Source organism: Leucoraja erinacea, chromosome 34, assembly GCF_028641065.1.
Source record: "Leucoraja erinacea ecotype New England chromosome 34, Leri_hhj_1, whole genome shotgun sequence".
In the NCBI taxonomy this organism is placed as follows: Eukaryota; Metazoa; Chordata; class Chondrichthyes; order Rajiformes; family Rajidae; genus Leucoraja; species Leucoraja erinaceus.
The window spans coordinates 16,913,223-16,934,469 of NC_073410.1; the positions used below are offsets into that span (position 1 = coordinate 16,913,223).

Consider the following 21,247-nt stretch of genomic DNA (forward strand, 5'->3'; position numbering starts at 1 on the left):
TACTGAAGCTGATTAACCTACAAACCTGTACTTCTTTGTAGTGAGGGAAGAAACTGGAGCATTTGGAGAAAACCTACGCGGTCACAGGGAGATCATGCAAACTCCGCATCTGTAGTCGGCATTGAACCCGGATCCTTGGCGCTGTAAGGCAGCAATTACCGCCGCGCCACTGAGCCGCCCCCAATATCATTTTTGCCATCTTGGTACACAGGTTAGTAATGTGAATTTTCCAATGGTAATGTGTCAGGAATTAAGTTCACCACTAAGAGGATTGGCTCCATAAGAGCTGAAAACTCACGTGGCTATTTCCATGTGTAAAACTTTACACCAGATATTTTAATGACATAAAGTGCATCAAAAGTCTAGCTCAACCCAGCCCATATTTAACCAGATATCGTTGTCAGGAGCACAAAATTACCCGGTTTTACACACACAGCAACACAAAGATATTAGGGTAGAATGCAGCCACATTTCTGTTGACAAGACTAATCCGAAACAAATTAGCAGAGTCGGTATGCTTTGTGCCATTCCATGGTTTCAGCAGCATGTAATACCTCTATCGGACAGGTTTACGAAGGATTTTTAAAATATCAACACCAGCACAGACTGTCCATTATAAATCAACATCCCATCCTTTCATCTTCTCAAGTTATAAATTATAAATTCATGGTTCAATGATTCAGTGTACATACTGTGTGGAATCTTATTTTAGAGCTAAATATATAAAGAGCCACAGATGGTGGAAATCTAAAATAAACACAGAAGATGGTGGAAATATTTATCAGGTCCGATTGACACACGTTTGTAGTCAGAAAGAGTTAATGTTTCAGGTCAATGATCATTTGTTTGAATGCACCTCCTCCAACCTCATCTACTTATCCGCTGTTCCAACTCCTGTACATCAGCAAGTCCAAGCACAGGCTCGCCGATCGTTTCGCTGAACACCTCTGCTCAGTCCGCCTTAACCTACCTGATCTCCCGGCTGCTCAGCACTTCAAATCTCCCTCCCATTCCCAATCTGACCATTCTGTCCTGGGCCTCCTCCATTGTCAGAGTGAGGCCCAGTACAAATTGGAGGAACAGCACCTCATATTTCGCTTGGGTAGCAAACACCCCAGCGGTGTGAACATTGACTTCTCTAACTTTAAATAGCCCTTGCTTTCCCTCTCTCTCCATCCCCTTCTCCTTCCCAGTTCTCCCACCAGTCTTACTGTCTCCGCCTACATTCTATCTCTGTCCCGCCCACTAACCTGACATCAGTCTGAAGAAGGGGCTTGACCCGAAATGTCACCCATTCCTTCTCTCCAGAGATGCTGCCTGTCCCGCTGAGTTACTCCAGCATTTTGTGTCCACCTTTAGTTTAAATTAGTTCAGTTTAGTTTAGAGATCCAGCATGGAAACAGGCCCTTTGGCCCATTGAGTCCACACTGACCATTGATCATCACCAGTTCACACTAGTTTTTATGTTATTTCCCCATTCGCATCCATTCCCTTTAGGGAAGGCATAGTTTAATTGATTAGGAAGATTATTTTTTGTCGCACAGCAGGGTCAATTTATGGAGGCTAATTACCAAACATAACCTGCAACAACCTATAGACCTGGACGTCTTTGGGTTGTGAAGGGCTGTGCAAGGAGAGGGACAACAGTTCGCGGGCCAACCGGAACGGAGGCGACGGCTGCAACGGGCCTTTGTGGCCGGCTGAAGCTGGGACTGGGAAATGGCACCAAAATGGTTCCCCTTGCATATGGATTCAGTGGGCTGTTCTGTACATCCTGTACTAACTGGAGGATGGTGCTTTATGTACGGTGATAGTCTTGCTCAGCTGTCTGCAAAATAAGTATTTCACTGTCTTGGTACACGTGACAGCAAAGTAAACATTGAACCATGTGAGAGGAATCCGGAGAAAATGCACAGGGTCAGAGGACGAACATGCAAACTCCACACAGACAACACCCGAGGACAGTATCAAACTAGAGACCTAGATGCTTTAGGATGCACAGAAGAGGTAGTGGGTAGAACAAATGTTGGTAGCTTACTACGGACCCGCAGAGGCTAAATGACACAGCACGAATGTCTCTATGAACTGTCAAATATTTGATTTCTAACTTTTCCTATTCCTGACAGAAGATCATCAACATCATGAATTCTGAAATCTGAAGAAGGATCCATGTTCATCGCTAATCCATGTTCTCCAGAAATGCTGCCAGACCCGCTGAGTTAACCCAGCATTTTGTACCTTTTATTTGACATCATAAATACACTGTTTCTCCAGGGATGCCTCCGGACCTCCTGAGTATTTCTAACATTTTTGTTTTCAAGTATAAGTGTTTGCATTGAAAATGTATCTATTTCTTTTATTTATCGATTAAATGTAAATGTTCTTACCCTGCATCCTGGGCTTCATGAGCTCGAATAATCGATAGCAAATTATTGTTTTGTAAAAATTCACAAACAGCTGGATAGCTGAAACAAAAAAAGTGTTCAATGAATAAGTTTACTTAAAAGAAGGAAATCCGTGATTTAATGCGTAGAATAAATCATGGGTCTGCCTCACCTGTAGAAGTAGGAACATCCCCGCACTGTATTATGACTGAAGTGATCTTGTGTTTTCTCATTTCCAAAGTCCTCTGAAGGATCTGACCACAACAAGTCACACATTGGCCCAAAGGCAGGTGGCTCCTTAAACCTATCTAACTGTGAAGAGATATACCAGGAAAACAAGTCAGCAATCAAATGTAATCCCAACTGAATGCTACGTCCAACTTCTACTTGGTTTAGAAACACATCCCCAAGTCCTTGACAACCTCAATCCAATGGTATTCTGCAACTACTTTCTTTGCAGAAACAGTAGGTTCAGTGGAGGGGGGGGGGGGGGGAATGATCTCATCTCAGGAATAATTTTGTTGCATGTTAAAATGTTATCTTTGGGGCGAAACGGTGGCGCAGCGGTAGAGTTGCTGCCTTACAGCGCCAGAGACCTGGATTTGTTCCTGATTACAGGAGCTGACTGTACAGAATTTGTACGTTCTCCCCGTGACTGCATGGATTTTCTCCGGGTGCTCCAGTTTCCTCCCACACGCCAAAGACGTGCAGGTTTGTAGGTTAATTGGCTTGGTGTCATTGTAAATGGTCCCCAGTGTGTAGGGCGTACAGGAATCGCTGGTCGATGCGGACTCGGTCGGCCGAATGGCCAGTTTCCGCGCTGTATCTCTAAACTAACTCTCTAAACTAAGACATTCATACCCCATGAATGAATATAAAAATATTAGAAGGCACTTCCAGAGCAGAGATCAACTGAAACATTGGTTCAAATGGTGGCTGTGAGGTTCCAAAATAAATCGGTTAATGTAGCTTTCACTTTCAAATACTAAACTGCTTGCCGGTCAATTTGTAGATTTCCCGTGCTGTATTCAAGTGGGGGGGGGGAACTTAATTAATAATTGTAAAACCAGAAATGTTGACGATTGTGTCCATATATTGGTGGTGAATGGACACAAAGTGCAGGAGTAGCTCAGCGGGTCTGGCAGCATCCCTGGAGAATATGGATGGGTGACGTTTCGAGTCTGGACCCTTCTTCAGAATGATTGTAGGGAGTAGTGTTTCCCCCCCATTTGCTTCAGAGGTCAACAATTAACTCTTTAGTCTTGGTGGCATTAAGGGCTAGGAAGAGGAAGCATCCTGACCCGAAGTGTCAAATATCTATGTTCTCCATGGAAACTGCTGAACCAGCTGAGTTACTCCAGCTCTTTGCATCCTTTTTTGTAAATCAGCATCTGCAGTTCCTGAAGTCTGAAGAAGATTCCCGACCCTGAAACGTCACCCATTCCTTCTTTCCAGAGATGCTGCCTGTCCCGCTCAGTTACTCCAGTACTTTGTATCTATCTGCAGTTCCTTATTTTTGTATTTGTGGTGAATATTAAAATCGATGGATTCAACTAACATCACGAGAAAACGGAACATGGGAAAACAGAACTGTCACCGGAACCAAAGGAACAGGTTAATGAATGGGTCACAAATGTTGAACTCATGTGGTATTAGCCTTTTGAGGAGGTGACGAAAAGTATCAAATGTTGAGAAGTGGTTCCCATGAGAAGTGGTTACCATGTAAAGTGAGTTTGTATCAGGAAGCACTGGGGAAAGCAGAAATCTCTCCTTCAGTGTCACCAAACTTAGACATAAAACAAAATAGTAATCATTTATGGTTAAAAAAATACAAGCCAAAACTATCAACACTTTTCTGCGAGAAAGGATCAAGGGACTGGAACTTGTCAGTTGGACACCAAATTACTCCACAGGGATTAAGTTTCTTAAAGGAGCAATGTTTGCACTTTTCCCGCAAATGTTGAGAGTTTTGATCTGAGTCGCTCTGGGACTGAAGCTGGTTGGTAAAATAGTCTCTATTTATCATGGGAAATAGACTTGCTTGAAAACTGAAACAAAACGACACAAAGTGCTGCAGTAACTCAGCGGGTCAGGCAGCATCACTGGAGAACATGGAGAGGTGGCATTTTGGGTCGGGACCCTTCTTCAGGCTGATTGCAGAAGGGAAAAGAAAGCTGGAAGAGAGGTGGGGATGGGACATTGCTGACACGTGATAGGTGGATACTGGTGAGGGGAGACAGTTTGATGGTCACAATGTTGGACAAAGGCCAGCATTTGAAAAGACAAAATGTGGGGGATGAGGAGGTGTGAAATGTGAATCTAGAAGTTGGAAGGGGATGGGGGGAAAGCGGAAAGAAAGAAATGGGTGTGGCACAGCGAAGAGGGAGGGTGGATGTAGATTTGTTACCCTACATTAGAGAATTCAACGTTGGGTTGTAAGCTACACCAGCAGAATAGGAGATGCTGTTCCTCCAGTTTACGTGTGGCCTCACTCTGGCAGTGGAATTGTCAGTGTGGGAATGAGAAGTTGAGTTAAAATGGTTTCCGGTCGGCCTTGGCAGACTGAGCGAGCGCGAGTCTGCAGTGAAACAGTCGCCAAGTCTATACTTGGTCTCACCAATGTAAAGGAGGCCACACCGGGAATACCGAATGCAGTGGACGAGGTTAGAGGAGATGCATGTAAACCTCTATGTGACAGAACTGCTTCGAAGGTACCTGGGTGGATGGGATGGGGGACGTTTTGGGACAGGTGCATCTCCTGCAGTTGCAGGGAAAGGGATGGCTTGAGTGGGAAGGGATGAGTGAACCAACTAGTTGCGGAGAGAAAGAATTGGAGGGTGGTGTCGGTGTATGTTTGGAACAAGGATTGTTCGACTAAACCGACATAAAGGCAGGCATAGCTGTGGACCGTGGCTACACCTTTAACTTGAAGAAAGTAAGAGGAGTGAAGAGAAGGTGTTGAGGGCGATGACAAGTTCTGCCAAGCGGAGGAGAATGTTAGTAAAGGGAAACTGATTGTGTCTGTTTCAGGATGAACAGGAGACCCTTGGGACCCTCCAGAAGAGGAATTTCACATTTCAAGCCTCTCCTTATCTCACACTGTTTGTCTTTGCCACTCATGCCTTTGCCCAACCATCTGACATCAAAACCTGCTGTATCTACCTATCACTTGTCATATCGTGTCCTGCCCCCGCCCTCTCTTTCAGCTTTCTTCCCCCCCCCTACTGTAATCTGTCTGACAAAGGGTCCCGACACAACACGTCGCCTATCCATGTTCCCCAGAGATGCCGCCTGACCCACTGGGTTACCCCACCACTTTGTCTTTTTTTGTAAACCAGCATCTGCAGTTCCTTTCGCCTACATTCTCTTGGAGACCTTCTAAAACTCAAAGTACATCAGATTTATATGTTTTAAACACAAAGACAACAATAAATGATTAACTATCGTTTTGATGGTTATAATTGAACAATGCGAGTACAGACAAGTAACTGCACAATCACATATTTACAATGGGAGTATAATGTAGCTGCCAAGACAGCTGAATATTCAAACATCTTTGCTGGGACAAAGTCACTTATATGGGTGATCTAAAGGCTTCTGAGGACAGAGAACACAGACACACAAAATTAGAGTAGGAGAACAGACTCTGTTTTGCCCTTTAGACTTTAGCGATACAGTGTGGAAATAAGTCCTTCGGCCCACCGGGTCCGCTCTGACCAGCGATCACCCCGTACACTAGCACTATCCTACACACTCGGGATACTTTTTATAATTTTTACTGAAGCCCATTAACCTACAATCCTGTATGCCATTGGAGTGTAGGAGGAAGCCGGAGCACCCGTAGAAAGCCCACGTGGTCACAGGGAGAACGTACAGAAAGAAATCATAGTCCAGATCAAACCTGGGTCCCTGGCGCTGTAAGGCAGCAACTCTACCGCTGAGCCACTCACTGTGCTCTTGATTTGGGGACCTGGGGTGGAGGGTATTGCACCGAGGTGTTCCCTGCAACCTGTTTCTCTCGCGGTTCACAGACTCGCCAGCCGCCTGCCACTGTTGCGGGCTGGAAGAGTCTGTGTACCACGTGTACATGGAGTGCGTGAGGCTGCAGCCACTGTTTGAATACCTAAAGGGGCTGCTCCTTGCCTTCTGGCTGCACTTCTCACCCACCATCCTCATCTGTGGACACCCTGTGTGTAGGGGAGAGGGTAGGGCTGAAGATGTCCTGGTTGGGTTGCTCCTGGGCCTGGCCAAGCTGGCCATCCGCGAGTCACGGCGCCAGACGGTGGAGGGCTCTACCCGAGCCGGCTGCCTGCCCCTTTTCCGGGGATACGTCCGTGCCCGGGTGCGGATGGAAAGGGAATACGCCCTGTCTACGGGCACCCTGAGGGAGTTCCACGACCACTGGGCACCGAGGGGGGTTGAATGTATCCTGGACAAGGATTGGTATATAGTTGTTTAGCAGTTGCTTAGCATATTTGTTTTGTCTTGTATTATGGTGGTGTTTTGTTTTAATGTATTGTAAATATTATTTTAATATTTGAATAAATGTTTTTGATTTTAAAAAAACTGTGCTCTTGAGAACACAAATTCCCCAATTAGTGATAGACAAATATGACTGTGCTAGATGCTATAAGTGACACAATGTTACGTATGGAAGCTTCTTTCATCTCTTTCACAACGGTGCAAAATAACTTAAGTTGAGGATTTCTGATGATCTATTTCAGTTGATGCATCTAACACCAAGTCATGGTCGCAGGAGTAGACAGCCTGTCTCCTTGCAAAACAAGACACAAAGTACAAGAGTAACTCAGCGGGTCAGGCAGCATCCTTGGAGAACATAGAATAGGTGACATGGGGGAGTGGGGGAGTGGGGGGGACGAAGGGAGAGAAAGCTTGAAGAGAGGAAAGGACAGGACAAAACGTGGCAGACAATACATAAACAAGCGGGTGCGGATATTGATAGGCAATTGGAAGGACAACAGCTAGAGATGGAAAAATGATGTGACAAAAGGATTCAAGAGTTGCGAATTGTAAAAACAGAGGTGGAGGGGAGAAACCTGTGGAAGTGTAGGTGGGGCACAGGGAGGTGGCGAGGAAGGAAGTGGGGTGCATGGGATAGAAAGAGTAGGGGAGGGGTGTTAAGAGTTTACTTAAAATTGGAGATGTCAATGTTCATGCTGTTGGGTTGTAAGCTACGCTAGTGGAATACAAGGCGCTGTTCCTCCAGTTTATGTGTGGTCACATTCTGGCAGAAAGATCAGTATGAGAATGGGAAAGGGAGTTTAAAAAGTCAGTAACCGGGAGATCTGGTAAGCCTAAAAGCCCTGTCCCACTGTACGAGTTCATTCAAGAGTTCTCCCGAGTTTAAACCAAATATCAAAATCGTGGAAGCACGTAGAATGTACGTAGCGGGTACGTCGGGAGCTCGGGGACGTGTCTTAGCGGCTCGTAACGCTAACGGCAGGTACTCGGGAAGACTCGTGAAGATGTTTCAACATGTTGAAAAATGTCCACGAGAGCCCCGAGTACCGATGAGTGGCCATTACCCTAAATCTCCGAGTTTGAATCAGGGCAAATGAACTCGTACAGTGGGACAGGGCTATTAGCAGACTGTGCGCAAGTGTTTGGCGAAACAGTTGCTTGGTCGAGCCCACATTGGGAACACAGGATGCAGTAGATGTGGTTAGAGGAGGTGCACTTCAACCTCTGTGTCACCTGGATTGATTGCTGAGGTCCCTGGATGGTGGCAAGGGGGAAGGTATAGGGACTGGTGTTACATCTCCTGCGGTTACATGGGAAAGTACCGGGGCAGTGAGTGCTTTGGGTGGGAAGGGATGAGTGAACCAAGGAGTTGCAGAGGTAGCCATCTCTGCGTAATGCAGAAAGGGGTGGCGATGGGAAGATGTGGCTGGTGGTGGGATCACATTGAAGGTGACGGAAATGTCGGCCTGTTTGTAGGTCTGTTTGCAAAGATGTCTAAGTTCAAACTGATTTGTAACTTCAACATACATTAGAATGCATTTCGTTGTTTCTGTACTGTACACTGACAATGACAATGAAATTGAATCTGAATCTGATCTGAATCTGAATCTGAATAGATATTCTGAAGACTGGTTCTTGTTTTGAATTAATGGCTGATATTTCCACAATTTTATAACTCCTAAATAATCCCAAACACACTACCGTGGGAAAGGATTAGGGGACTGGAAGTTACAGTTGGACATCACTAATTCCATGGGTATTTCTTAAAGGAACAAAGTTCTCAGGTTTTAAAAATCTGAGATGAAGGCAACACTCCAAATAAATATATTTTGTACTTTAATTACACCATCCTGCCATACAGATCAGGTAACTGATTTGAAATTACAAACAGAAACTGTGAAGCTTTGCACACATTACATTTCCAGCACGGTGGCGCAGCGGGTAGAGCTGCTGCCTTACAGCGCCAGAGACCCGGTTCGATCCTGACCACGGGTGCTGTCTGTACAGTTTATATGTTCTCCCCGTGACCTGCGTGGGTTTTCTCTGGGTGCTCTGGTTTCCTCCCACACTCCAGAGACGTACAGGTTTGTAGATTAATTAGCTTCAGTAAAATTGTAAATGCTCCCTTGTGTGTAGGAGAGTGCTGGTGTACAGGGTGATCGCTGGACCCAGTGGGGTGAAGGGCCAAATCCCGCGCTGTATCTCACAAAGATAATTTCTCACCAACACCTCAGGAAGAGTTCCCAGTGCTATGGTGATTTGTGCAATTGTATCGAATGTAAAATACTTACTCTTCTAATATCATCTAAACTATGAATTTCCGGTGAAAGTCCCCCATGGACACAAAGAAACTGCTGGTTCAGAAGAGCAGCAAGAGGAAGGCAGTCAAAAGCGTCCATACAGGCATCGTACACTCTTTCAGAATATTTGATTTTACCTATTTGGAGAAACTGAAGATTAAAATTCAGCTATGGAACGTTTCATAATATTTAATTCGCCATTTTGACCAGTCTTACCATCAGCTTTTTCCTCCTGTCTCAAATATCCTTTTGCTAAAGGTAGCCCTAGCTGTCTCCTCCCCTTCTCAGTTCTCCCTCAGCCCTCTGGCTCCTTCTCCCTTTCTTCTTCCCCCACCCTGCATCAGTCTGAAGAAGGGTTTTGGCCTTTTTCGAAATGTTGCCTATTTCCTTCGCTCCATAGATGCTGCTGCACCCGCTGAGTTTCTCCGGCACTTTTGTCTACCTATCCTTTTGCTAATGTTTATTGATGGAGCTTCTCAGCTTCCAAACAGTTAATTATCTCCCAAACTAAGCACCTTCTCTTCTCCCCATTCTCTCTACCCATGTTATTAAACTTCGAGGCTCCAACCATCCAGTGATCACAGGATGAAAGTTGAGCAAAATAGGCAAGGCCTGGCCACTCAATCATAAGGTTCCTTACATACATAATCATATAGCACGCATGGAAACAGGCCCTTCGGCCCAACTTTCCAATGCCAACCAAGATGCCCCATCCTTGCCCAACCCCAGTTCAGCCCACATGCCTCTAAACCTTTCCTCATCCACCTGCGCTCACTCTACCCACACATACCCACCTGCCGAAAATCAGAGCTTCTTCATCGCAGCAAAAGGATTAAGGTAGTGCCACTAATAATTTGAACTGGAGTTTACCCCTTCTCTCTTGCACATGGACTGTCTTCCATTAACCAGATCAAAAATACATCCCCTTCAACATTACATTAGTATTTTCCCCCACTTCAGTAAAGTTGTCACCTCCTTGGGCAATCATTCCAAGCCAGTAACAGTTGCAGTGTGTGCACTGCCAAAGTTATTGACCGGGATAAAAGAAAACGCTGAACCACCGTGTTACTAGACTGATACTAACTTGGACGTTCTACCTTGTTGCAGCCCTTACATTATTGTTATCTGCTCTTTCTCTGTAGCTGGGACATTAAATTCTGTACTCTGCGTCCTTTCTCTTTTTGCATTCTGTCGTACTCATGTATGGCCTGATTGTAATCATTTACGGACGGTTTACCTAGATAGCATGCAAAATAAAGGTTTTCACTGTATTTCGGTAGACATGATAGTTGGAAACCAATATCAAGTTATAGCAGAAACTTTATTTGTGAACACAAAGTTTTACAGAAGGTCAGAAATTAACTTCAACTATTTTACTCTGAATGTCTCTGTGACCGGGCTACAGAGACTGTCGATCAACCAGTACAGGCTCCATGCAAAAATCACAGTGTTACTATTTGCCCAACAATAACAACTGCAGAACTGTACAGTCATCCCAGTCCACAGAAACCACAGGGCAAACAAAAAACATCTTGTCACTATCAATCACCCCGACTATTATAAAGAGAGTCATTAACTAAAAGGCTTACTCGATGCAACACAAGTTAATATTTACTTACATTCTTGTTTAAATGTGAAATATTCTGTGAGGTGTCTGCATTCATGATTCCCTCGCAAAAGGAACAATGTACTTGGGTATAAAATCTTGAGGGTCCACAAGTAGAGAACACACTGTTACAAAACAAAACACACACACACACACAATCAGGTTTGAAGTTATTGAAACTTTACACAAACAGTTCAAGCCCTCCAAGGGGAATTAGTGAAAAACAAAGTTTACATCAGTACAGCTGACCATAGTTTATTTTTAATAATTCACTGATTGGTACAAGATGAGCTTTTGTGGCAAAGTCCTGGGTAATGTTTCTCATCATTTTTATTTTTAAGCATGGGCAATAGAATAAGAACTGGAAAAGATTTTCCATGACACAGTAACCAAAGATTCTCTTGTCAAACTCAACATCGGTTCAATACCGAATAAAAGCCCCTTCAATTCTTCCGTCATACGATAAGTGAGGGGACAGCACTAGCTAGAAACAAACTCCCTGCAGAGCAGACAATATGTCTCGGAAGGAACTGCAGATGCTGGTTTATAGGGGGGGTTGCACGAAAGGTCACTGGGTCAGAGGGCTCGACGCACGGAGCCGCTAAATCCATCTGGAGGACATCCGTCACTTCCGGTATATGTTATTAATGCTAAAAACGCGTACTTTCCTACCTGTTAAAAACCGCCAAAATGTTGAATTTTTGCGCTGAAAAAAATTGTGGGAGTCGGGGTAAGTGTGAGAGACATGTACCCAACTTTAGAATTCCAAACGTGAAGCGAAATGAAGGTATAGAGAAGCGAGAGCTGAAGGGACAACAGCAGCTAAAGTGCTTGGTAAACATTGGCCGTGCAGATATCGGAATTGAAAATATTGGGAATTATCGCGTTTGCTCACTGCATTTCATCAACAGTAAGGCATTATTTGTGTTTTTTCTTGATTCCTTTGGTATCTAAAAATTCTCAGAAGTGATAAATCTGGCTGTAAATTTTTCTTCAGATGCGTTTTCATTTTGTATGTAAAAACCCACGGGAACAATGGGCGATTTAAAAAAAATTACAGCCAGATTTATCACTTCTGAAACTTTTTAGATGCCAAAGGAATCAAGAAAAAACACCTTAGTTGATGAAATGCAGTGAGCAAACGGCCAATGTTCGCCAAGCACTGTCTGTTGTTGTCCCTTCAGCTTTCGCTTCTATCTGTTGTATATATATTGTATTGTATTATATGTATGACTGCTGCAATTTCGTTCAGACTTCGGTCTGAATGACAATAAAAGGCTATCTATCTATCTATCTGCCGTAATTTCTCTTCACTTTTGGAATTCTGAAGTAGGCTAAATGTCTCACACGCTTATCCCGATTTCCATAATTATTTACAGGCAAAAATTGACAATTTCAGCGGGTTTTAACGGGCCCGCTACGCTGGAAACAATGGTAAGTGCCTACCTGCAGTTCAACGCGTGTAATCCATTTGGAGTAGCGTAGCAACAGTACGGGTCATGGGTCGTGACCCGACTGCCGTGAAACCTCCCTATACCGAAGATTCACACACAGTGCTGGAGTAACTCAGCAGGAACCAAGGTCAGGCAGCATGGAGAAATGATAGGTTGAGAGACTTTCAGGATGCGTCTCAACCTGAAACATCACCCACAGTGCCCTACATAATGTTTGGAACAAAGACCCTTTATTTATTTATTTGCCGCTGTACTCCACAATTTAAGATTTGTAATAGGAGAAAATCACATGTGGTTAAAGTGCAATAGACAATAGACAATAGGCCATTTGGTCCTTCGAGCCAGCAACGCCATTCAATGTGATCATGGCTGATCATCCCCAATCAGTACCCCGTTCCTGCCTTCTCCCCATATCCCCTGACTCTGCTATTTTTAAGAGCCCTATCTATCTCTCTCTTGAAAGCATCCAGAGAACCTAACTCCACCGCCGTCTGAGGCACTGAATTCCAGACTCACCACTCTCTGTGAGAAAATTGCACACTGTCAGATTTTAATAAAAGGCCATTTTTATACATTTTGTTTTCACCATGTAGAAATTACAGCAGTGTTTATACATAGTCCCCCCATATCAGGGAACCATAATGTTTGGGACACAGCAGTGTCATGTAAATGAAAGTAGTCATGTTTAGTATTTTGTTGCAGATCCTTTGCATACAATGACTGTTTGAAGTCTGCAATTCATGGACATCACCAGTGCTGGGTGTCTTCTCTGGTGATGCTCTGCCAGGCCTGTATTGTAGCCATCTTTAGTTTATGCTTGTTTTGGGGGGTAGTCCCCTTCAGTTTTCTCTTCGGCATATAAAAGGCATGCTCAATTGGGTTCAGATCGGGTGATTAACTTGGCCACTCAAGAATTGACCATATGTTAGCTTTGATAAACTCCTTTGTTGCTTGAGCAGTATGTTTGCAATCATTGGCTTGCTGTAGAATGAACCGCCGGCCAATGTGTTTTGAGGCATTTGTTTGCACTTGAACAGATATAGGATGTGTTTTATACACTTCAGAATTCATTATGCTACTACCATCAACAGTTGTATCATCAATGAAGATAAGCGAGCCAGTACCTTCAGCAGCCATACATGCCCAGCCCATAACACCCCCAGCACCGTGTTTCACAGATGAGGTGGTGTGCTTTGGATCTTGGGCAGTTCCTTCTCTCCTCCATACTTTGCTCTTGCCATCACTCTGATATAAGTTAATCTTCGTCTCATCTGTCCTTCACCTTTTTCCAGAACTGTGATTGCTCGTTTAAGTACTTCTTGGAAACTGTAACCTGCCCATCCTATTTTTGCAGCAAACCAGTGGTTTGCATCTTGCAGTGTAGCCTCTGTATTTCTGTTCATGAAGTCTTCTGCGGACAGTGGTTATTGACAAATCCACAATTGAGAGTGTTTCTGATCTGTCGGACAGGTGTTTGGGGATTTTTCTTTATTATAGAGAGAATTCCAAAACGCTAGATAATATTGTTCTGTAACCAGTTCTGAGAACAGAAAACTATTTAAACTGCAGCATAAACTAGCAAACCAAATTTGCTTGTCTGATATGAGTTCTGGTACGAATTATTAAATAGCAATCAGCACAATTCTAAACCACACTCTCAAGTTTAATTACAGCAACCCAGCTGATTTTGTGCCCTGATTAGCTCATTTAGAGGAGAACATAATCTGGAACTAATTGTCAAATCCAAAGCCGCACGCCCTTTTATTTCAATGCACTGTTTGCACACTTCTACAATGTGTTATGCTGCTGAACCAGGACACAGATAATTTATGTGTAGGAAGGAACAGCAGATGCAGGTTTATACCAAAGAGAGACACCGAGTGTTGGAGCAACTCAGCGGATCAGGCAGCATCTCTGGAGAAAAGGTAGAGGTGATGTTTCAGGTTGGAACCCTTCCTCAGATATAGATCATTTGTAGTTTTTTGTTGAGAATATTTAATGTTTGATTCACTGAAGCTTTAAAAGGTAAGAAAAGCAAGACTAACACATACCCAGATTCAATAATGAACATTGCAGTAATTTAATTCAGCGGGTCAGGCAGCATCTCTGGAGAAAAGGAGTAGATGACATTTCCGTTCGAGACCCTTCTTCAGACCTTCGTCTCGACCCGAAACGTCACCTATTCCTTTTCTCTAGAGAGGCTGCTTGACCCACCGAGTTACTCCAGCTTTTTATGTCTATCTTCAATTTAAACCAGCATCTTCAGTATAGTTCAGTATAGGAGTAAAGAGGTTCATCTGCAGTTGTATAGGGCTCTGGTAAGACCACATCTGGAGTATTGTGTGCAGTTTTGGTCTCCTAATTTGAGGAAGGACATCCTTGTGATTGAGGCAGTGCAGCATAGGTTCACGAGATTGTACACAAAATTGCTGGAGAAACTCAGGGGGTGCAGCAGCATCTATGGAGCGAAGGAAATAGGCGACGTTTCGGGCCGAAACCCTTCTTCAGACGAGATTCACGAGATTGATCCCTGGAATGGCGGGACTGTCATATGAGGAAAGATTGAAAGGACTAGGCTTGTATTCACTGGGGTTTAGAAGGATGAGGGGGTACCTTATAGAAACATATAAAATTATAAAAGGACTGGACAAGCTAGATGCGGGAAAAAAATTCCCAATGTTGGGCAAGTCCAGAACCAGCGGCCAGAGTCTTAGTATAAAGGTCATTTAAGAGGTCATTTAAGACTGAGGTGAGAAAAAGCGTTTTCACCCAGAGAGTTGTGAATTTATGGAATTCCCTGCCACAGAGGGCAGTGGAGGCCAAGTCACTGGATGGATTTAAGAGAGAGTTAGATAGAGCTCTAGGGGCTAGTGGAGTCGAGGAATATGGGGAAAAGGCAGGCACGGGTTTATGATAGGGGACGATCAGCCATGATCACAATGAATGACGGTGCTGGTTCGAAGTGCCGAATGGCCTCCTCCTGCACCTATTTTCTATGTTTCTATCTGCAGTTCCTTCCGACACGTTGCAGTAATTGCAATCTTCCTCCTTCTCCACCCTTTGGACAAAGCAAATTCTTTAAAAAATAAAATGAAATTTCACAGCTCTGCTTACCTCTATGCTGAAATATCCTCGGTCCACATAATCGCCAAGGAAGAGGTATCTGGTGCTGGCTGGTGATCCTCCCACTTCAAACAGCTTCATCAGGTCAAAGAACTGACCGTGAATATCACCACATACTGGGAGAAGACAGCAGATGGGTTTGAAACTCAAGTGCACATTGACCAATAGAAGATCAATAGATACCAATGGTGAAATTGTGCTATGAAAAGCTATACCTTTAACATGATTCATTAACAATGAAGTTTAAACATCCAAATGTACCACATAATTTACTGTAAAAAACTTGTTATCACAAAAGTTAGATTAAATGATCAGACTTTTGCTATAATTTATGGTGCCACCAATTTAGAATAGCAAGCTCCAAAACTTGAAACCAGTAACAAAACCAACCAGTAATTAAATAGATAAAGGAATGTTAACCTCCCATACGGGAGGTTAACATTCGATAAGGGAAACGAGAGATATAGACGATGATGTGGAGAGAGAGATAAAGCACAATGAATGAAAGATGCAAAAAAAGTTACGATGATAAAGGAAACAGGCCAGTGTCAGCTGTTTGTGGGGTGGAAACGAAAAGCTAGTACGACTTGGGTGGGGGAAGGATAGAGAGAGATAGAGGGAATGCCAGGGCTACCTAAAGTGAGAGAAATCAATATTCATACCACTGGGCTGTAAGCTGCCCAAGCGAAATATGAGATGCTGTTTCTCCAATTTGCATTCCTTTGTTTATTTATTTATTTACTGGTTGGTTTTGTTACTGGTTTCAAGTTTTGGAGCTTGCTATCCTAAATTGGTCTCACTCTGACAATGGAGGAGACCTAGAACAGAAAGGTCTTTGTAGGAATGGGAAGAATTAAAGTGTCCAGCAACCGGGAGATCAGGTAGGTCCAGGCGGGCTGAGCGAAGGTGTTCCGTGAAACGATCGCCCAGTCTGCGTTTGGTCTCGTCGATGTATAAGAGTCCACATCTTGAACAACGGATACAGTAGATGAGGTTGGAGGAGGTGCAAGTGAACCTCTGCCCAACCTGAAAGGACTGTTGGGGACCATGGGCAGAGTCAAGGGGGGAGGTACAGGGACAGGTGCAGCATCTTCTGTGGTTGCAGGAGAAGGTACTTGGGGAGGGGGTGGTTTGAGTGGGAAGGGATGAGTTAATCAGGGAGTTGCAGGTGGAACTGTCTCTGTGGAAGGGGGAAAGGCGTGGCGATGGGAAAATGTGGCTGATGGTGAGATCCCGTTGGAGGGGGCGGAAATTTCAGAGGATGGTACTATTGATTTGTAAACTACGCAAGTGGCATATGAGGTGTTGTTCCTCTAGTTTGCATGTGGCCTAACTGTGGTAATACAGGAGACCCAGGACAGAAAGATCAGTATTGGGATGGAAAGAGCATGTTTGGTGAAATGGTCACTGAGTTTACGCTTGGTCTCGCCGATGTACAGAAGGCCACATCAGAAACAACGGATGTCATAGATACACCAGACGCAGTTTCCACAAAACGTACTACTTAGTGGGGTAAAAACATGAAACATACTAACTCGAGGTAGATTATCTGTTGTCTTGACTAACAGCTGCTAACTCTGCAGACTGGCTGACTGTTAATATTGAAACCTTCTGTCTTGTTTATCTCCTACTCTCACTAGGAACGGTGGCTCAGCAGCAGAGTTGCTGCCTTACAGCGCCAGAGACCCAGGTTCGATCCTGCCAATGGATGCTGCCTGCACACAGTTTGTACGTTCTCCCCGTGATTGCGAGGGTTTTCTCTGGGTGCTCCGATTTCGGCTCACACACCAGTCGTAAAGGTTTGCAGGTTAATTGGCTTTGGTCAAGATTGTAAATTGTCCATAGTGTGTAGGATAGTGCTGGTGGGCTGAAGGGTCCGTTTCCACACTGTATTTCTAAGCCAAACTAAACTAGGCCATTTGGAAAGCACAACTCAAACAGTAAATTCTTAAGTTTAATGATTTACAATAGGTGTCAAATTCCAGAGTTACATTCCTAAACCTGAAGTGAACAGCAAGCAGTAGCACACTGAGCCCATAAAAATGGAACAGTTATTTCAACTATGTTTTGCATCAGGTTTCTAATGAGGCGAAAGTAAGATAAAACGAAATGTGACACTTTAAAATCAGTGTGAGATTATTATTGTATAAATGGAAGCTCTCAACGCCTTACCCGTTATTGGTGCTTCAACCTCAATCATTGTCTTTTCTCTCCTCAGAATTTCAGCTCCATCATTAATAATTCGAAGTGCAATTTCTTCGTCTACACGGCCTTCTTTAATTAAGTGATTTTTCAAAACATCCACCCTTGGTTTGCCGTCAACGTTGAAGATCTCCTCGATGGACAAACGAGTAGTTGGTGGAAAGGGAACAGCTGCAAGCAAGACACAGATGATACAATAAGGTGTCATTTCTTATCAATGTACTGTGCCCCCCATAATGTTTGGGACAAAGACCCGTCATTTATTTGCCTGTACTCCACAATTTGAGATTTGTAATAGAAAAAAATCACACGTGGTTAAAGTGCATATTGTCAAATTTTAATAAAGGCCATTTTTATACATTTTGCTTTCACCATGTAGAAATTACAGCAGTGTTTATACATAGTCCATCCATTTCAGGGAACCATAATTTGGGACACAGCAATGTCATGTAAATGAAAATAGTCATGTTTAGTATTTTATTGCATATCCTTTGCATGCAATGACTGTTTGAAGTCTGCGATTCATAGACATCACCAGTTGCTGGGTGTCTTCTCTGGTGATGCTCTGCCAGGCCTGTATTGCAGCCATCTTTAGCTTATGCTTGTTTTGGGGGCTAGTCCCCTTCAGATTTCTCTTCAGCATATAAAAGGCATGCTCAATTGGGTTCAGATCGGGAGATTAACTTGGCCACTCAAGAATTGACCATTTTTTGGCTTTGAAAATCTCCTTTGTTGCTTTAGCAATATGTTTGCGATCATTGTCTTGCTGTAGAATGAACCGCCGGCCAATGAGTTTTGAGGTATTTGGTTGAACGACCATTCTCAACAAAGAGTAAGAAAAGCGCACATTTTATTCAATTGTGAATGGCAGTTCCATTAAGTGACACTAAGTGATAAGTTTCTTTCCTCATCTGCCCTCTACTTCCAATTCTGTCAATGCATTGTTTAATGCATTATGCATTAAACTAATCATTGTATTTATTCATAAATTTCCAGATAAACTAAAGGTACCTCCGATGATGAGAAAGAATTTTCAAAATTCATCTACATAAACTAACTCAAAACTGCATATCTTCAAACCAGAATTATTAAATTGACTTGGGTAGTCACGGTGGCGCAATGGTAGAGTTGCGGTAGAGTTGCTGCTTTACAGCGAATGCAGCGCTGAAGACCCAGGTTCGATCCTGACTACGGGTGCTGTCTGTAAGGAGTTTGCACGTGACCGGCATGGGTTTTCTCCAACATCTTTGGTTTCCTCCCACATTCCAAAGACGTACAGGTTTGTAGGTTAATTGGCTTGATAAATGTAAAAAATGTCCCTAGTGTGTGTAGGATAGTGTTAGTGTGCGGGGATCGCTGGTCGGCGCAGACCCGGTAGGCTGAAGGGCCTGTTTCCGTGCTGTATCTCTAAACTAAACTAAAACTAAACTGAAGTCTCTGATATGTCACAGGAGACATGTCCTTGTAAAATGACCCTAGCCTTGGCCCTGTTCACCCATCTTCGTCCATCAAGCATGGACACAAGATGCTGGAGTAACTCAGCTGGACAGGCAGCATCTCTGGATACAAGCAATGGGTGACGATTCAGGTCGAGACCTTTCCTCAGCCTTCGTTTAGCAGATTGAGAACCTTTTCTATCTGGTTCTGTGCCATATGGACCCTAAATTCCCAGCTTAATCTGCAATGCTATGCTGGGCAGAAGGCCACTACAGCTGATCTTCAGGCTGCAATCCCTAAGTTGTTGAAACTATTTCAACCCTCAACATTAGGTCAATAAAACGGTAAAGTACTGTAAAGTCTGTGCAATAATGAGCTGAACCATTGGATATTCATGGAATGGAGGTATATGGATTTTGTATAGGCAGATGCGATTAGATTATCTTGGTGCCTTGTACGGCACTGACATCGTTGGTCAAAGGGCCCGTTTTTGTGCTGTACTGATCTATGCTAATCATGAGAATCGATATAATTTGAACATTAACAGACAACATCAAAAATATAATGAAAATTACAATACTTTCATTGAGCTGTCAATGTGCACAAACTAATCACGTTATTTATTTGTAAACTTCCAGATAAACTAAAGGTGGTTTCACAATGAAGAAAAATATATTTTTTAAATACATCCACATAAACTAATAAAAAACTAAATGCTTTCACCCAGTGTCATAGAATGTCACAAAGTGTGGAAACAGGCCCTTCGGCCCAACTTGCCCACACCGACCAACATAGTCCCAACCTGCCTGCGTTTGGCCCATATCACTCTAGATCTATCCTGTCCATGTACGTGTCTAAAAGGAACCAACAGCTAGTTCCATATACCCACCACCCATCCCTCAGGTACCTATTAAATCTTTCCCCCTCACCTTAAGCTAAGTCCTCAGGTTCTCGATTCCCTACTCTGGGCAAAGGTCTCTGTGCATTTACCTCATATATTCTACTCATGATTTTGTACACTTCGATAAGATCACCCCTTATCATCCTGCACTCCAAGGAATAAAGTCTTACCCTGCTCAACCTCTCCTTATAGATCAGGTCCTCGAGCACTGGTAACATCCTCGTAAATCTTCTCTCTACCCGTTCCAGTTTGACAACATATTTCCTATAATATGGTGACTAAAACCGAACGTAATACTCAAAATGTGGCCTCACCAATGTCTTAGATAACTGCAATATGACCTTTCAACGTCTTTGCTCAATACTCTGACAGATGAGGGCCACCCTATCTACCTGTGATGCCACTTTCAAGGAACCAGAATTACTAAATTGATGTGCTGAAACCTCGGTTATTTCGCTCATATTAAAACACCTCAAGCTATGATTAGTTTAGTTTCATGATTTGGACCCACTCAATGAAGGAATGATATTGCATTCAAATATAGGTCCACCACCGATTTTCCAGCAACTGGTGGTCTCGTTTTAATTCGGACAAAATTCCGCCACCTCTGGAATTCCCCCGAAAATATAGCGCCTAGTCCGGGTGAGGTGGCCGATCTTGACCTCATCGAGACTTCCGTCCCGATCAGTGGGTCGAATTTGCCCCGTGTGGCCAAGGCTCTGGAACTCTGGCCCGGCCGGAGCCAGCAGATCCGTTCCCACAGCTGACTTCCACAGTTGACTTTGCGGGCCAGTATCTCGGCTCCTCGGTGGTCCAGGCGGACCGTTCCTGTACTGTTGCCGAATCCTCTTTGAGGCCCTGAGCTCTGTTGGTCCGGCAAAACGGATATTCCAGAAAGGCTCTGGAACCAAGGGTACTGGAAAATTATTGGTGGACCTGTAATTGGTTCTCTCAAATGCTGAATTTTTTGCAATTCAAAACCTTCATGCCCAAACGTTTGTGTACTGTTTCTGCTGCGTGAGAAGTGTGAAGGTTATGTAAGATAATGGCCATGGGGAACGCAGCGAAGGGAAACCAAGGATGTCCTTACAGGGAAACCCCTGCTGCCGTGTTACATCAATCACAACGTCTGCAAATGGGATCATCACAGCCAGAAATACATATCAGTCTGAAGACAGACTGTTTACCATATCCTATGTCATTCGTGTCGAGTTGCGCTAAGAGTGACCACTGACATTTGCTGTTTTAGCATTCCGGTGTGGGTGTGGGCAGAGATAAGACATATTGAAGGGGGGCACTGTCATAATTTGGAAGAAATAATTTGTTGAAACCTATGACATAATATAAATGAGTCAGGA

At 43.8% G+C, this 21,247-nt stretch overlaps 1 protein-coding gene and 1 non-coding gene across 3 annotated transcripts in view; both read right to left on the reverse strand.

The window, feature by feature from the left end:
* The window catches only part of LOC129713055 (serine/threonine-protein phosphatase 2B catalytic subunit beta isoform), an 87,294-nt gene that overhangs the window by 34,444 nt on the left and 31,603 nt on the right, over window positions 1-21,247 (reverse strand). For both annotated transcript variants that reach the window (XM_055661935.1, XM_055661934.1), the window contains exons 2-7: window positions 17,522-17,722; window positions 15,341-15,465; window positions 10,786-10,897; window positions 9,158-9,303; window positions 2,557-2,696; window positions 2,388-2,465 (exon numbers count right to left, since the gene is read on the reverse strand). In XM_055661935.1, coding sequence (XP_055517910.1) covers window positions 2,388-2,465; window positions 2,557-2,696; window positions 9,158-9,303; window positions 10,786-10,897; window positions 15,341-15,465; window positions 17,522-17,722 — 802 coding nt within the window. The remainder of the gene's footprint in view (window positions 1-2,387; window positions 2,466-2,556; window positions 2,697-9,157; window positions 9,304-10,785; window positions 10,898-15,340; window positions 15,466-17,521; window positions 17,723-21,247) is intronic.
* On the reverse strand, window positions 10,547-10,684 carry LOC129713087 (small nucleolar RNA SNORA84). The gene has a single exon (XR_008726184.1). It is a non-coding gene; the product is annotated as a small nucleolar RNA SNORA84 (small nucleolar RNA).